The 625-nt window shown below is 48.0% G+C and overlaps 1 protein-coding gene across 1 annotated transcript in view; it reads left to right on the top strand.

Moving 5' to 3' along the window:
• EMH_0073040 (uncharacterized protein) overlaps window positions 1-103 on the top strand; it is a gene marked incomplete at both ends in the record, with an annotated part of 1,012 nt that extends 909 nt beyond the window's left edge. Inside the window, one exon of the mRNA XM_013499278.1 lies at window positions 3-103. Coding sequence (XP_013354732.1) covers window positions 3-103 — 101 coding nt within the window. The remainder of the gene's footprint in view (window positions 1-2) is intronic.
• Between the last annotated feature and the right edge of the window lie 522 nt (window positions 104-625).

Here is a 625-nt window from a genome sequence, read left to right as displayed (position 1 = left end):
AACAGCAGCAGCAACAGCAGCAGCAGCAGCAGCAGCAGCAGCAGCAACAGCAGCAGCAGCAGCAGCAACACGCCATAGTGCTAAGAGCTGCACCATCTTATAGAGCTCCTGCAGCTGCGACTCTGCGTCCTTGGCTCCCTCTGTTTCTGGCTTTGCCATCTTTGCTGCTGCTGCTGCTGCTGTTGTTGCTGCTGCTGCTGTTGCTGCTGCTGCTGCTGCTGCTGCGGTTTCTGGCGCGCTGCGTGGAGTGTACACACAGCTGCAGGCAGGCCGATGAACTGCAGCAAAATGAAATTATATTTTTATATTTAAAATATATAGAAAGACAAAGGTTGCACTTGCTGCTGCTGCTGCTGCTGCTGCTGCTGCTGTTGCTGCTGCTGCGGTAGCCGCATGCAGCAGCAGCAGCAGCAGCGGGGCTTCGATGGTTGTTGGATCCTTCTTTGTCCACCCATATATTAGTTTTATTTATTTTATTTAATTAAATATAAATATTTATTTTATTTGTTTTATTATTTAGTTTAGTTTGTTTCTCTATCTGAACTCTTCTTCTTTTGCTTGTTGCTACTACAGCAGCAAATGACGGAGCTGAGTGGTGATCAAGGCGTGTCTGCTGCTACGCCAG

Source organism: Eimeria mitis, genomic scaffold (genome assembly GCF_000499745.2).
Source record: "Eimeria mitis Houghton genomic scaffold, Emh_scaff4167, whole genome shotgun sequence".
NCBI lineage: Eukaryota > Apicomplexa > Conoidasida > Eucoccidiorida > Eimeriidae > Eimeria > Eimeria mitis.
The sequence above is the reverse complement of the archived record's forward strand: the minus strand, read 5'-3'. Positions and strand labels throughout refer to the sequence as shown.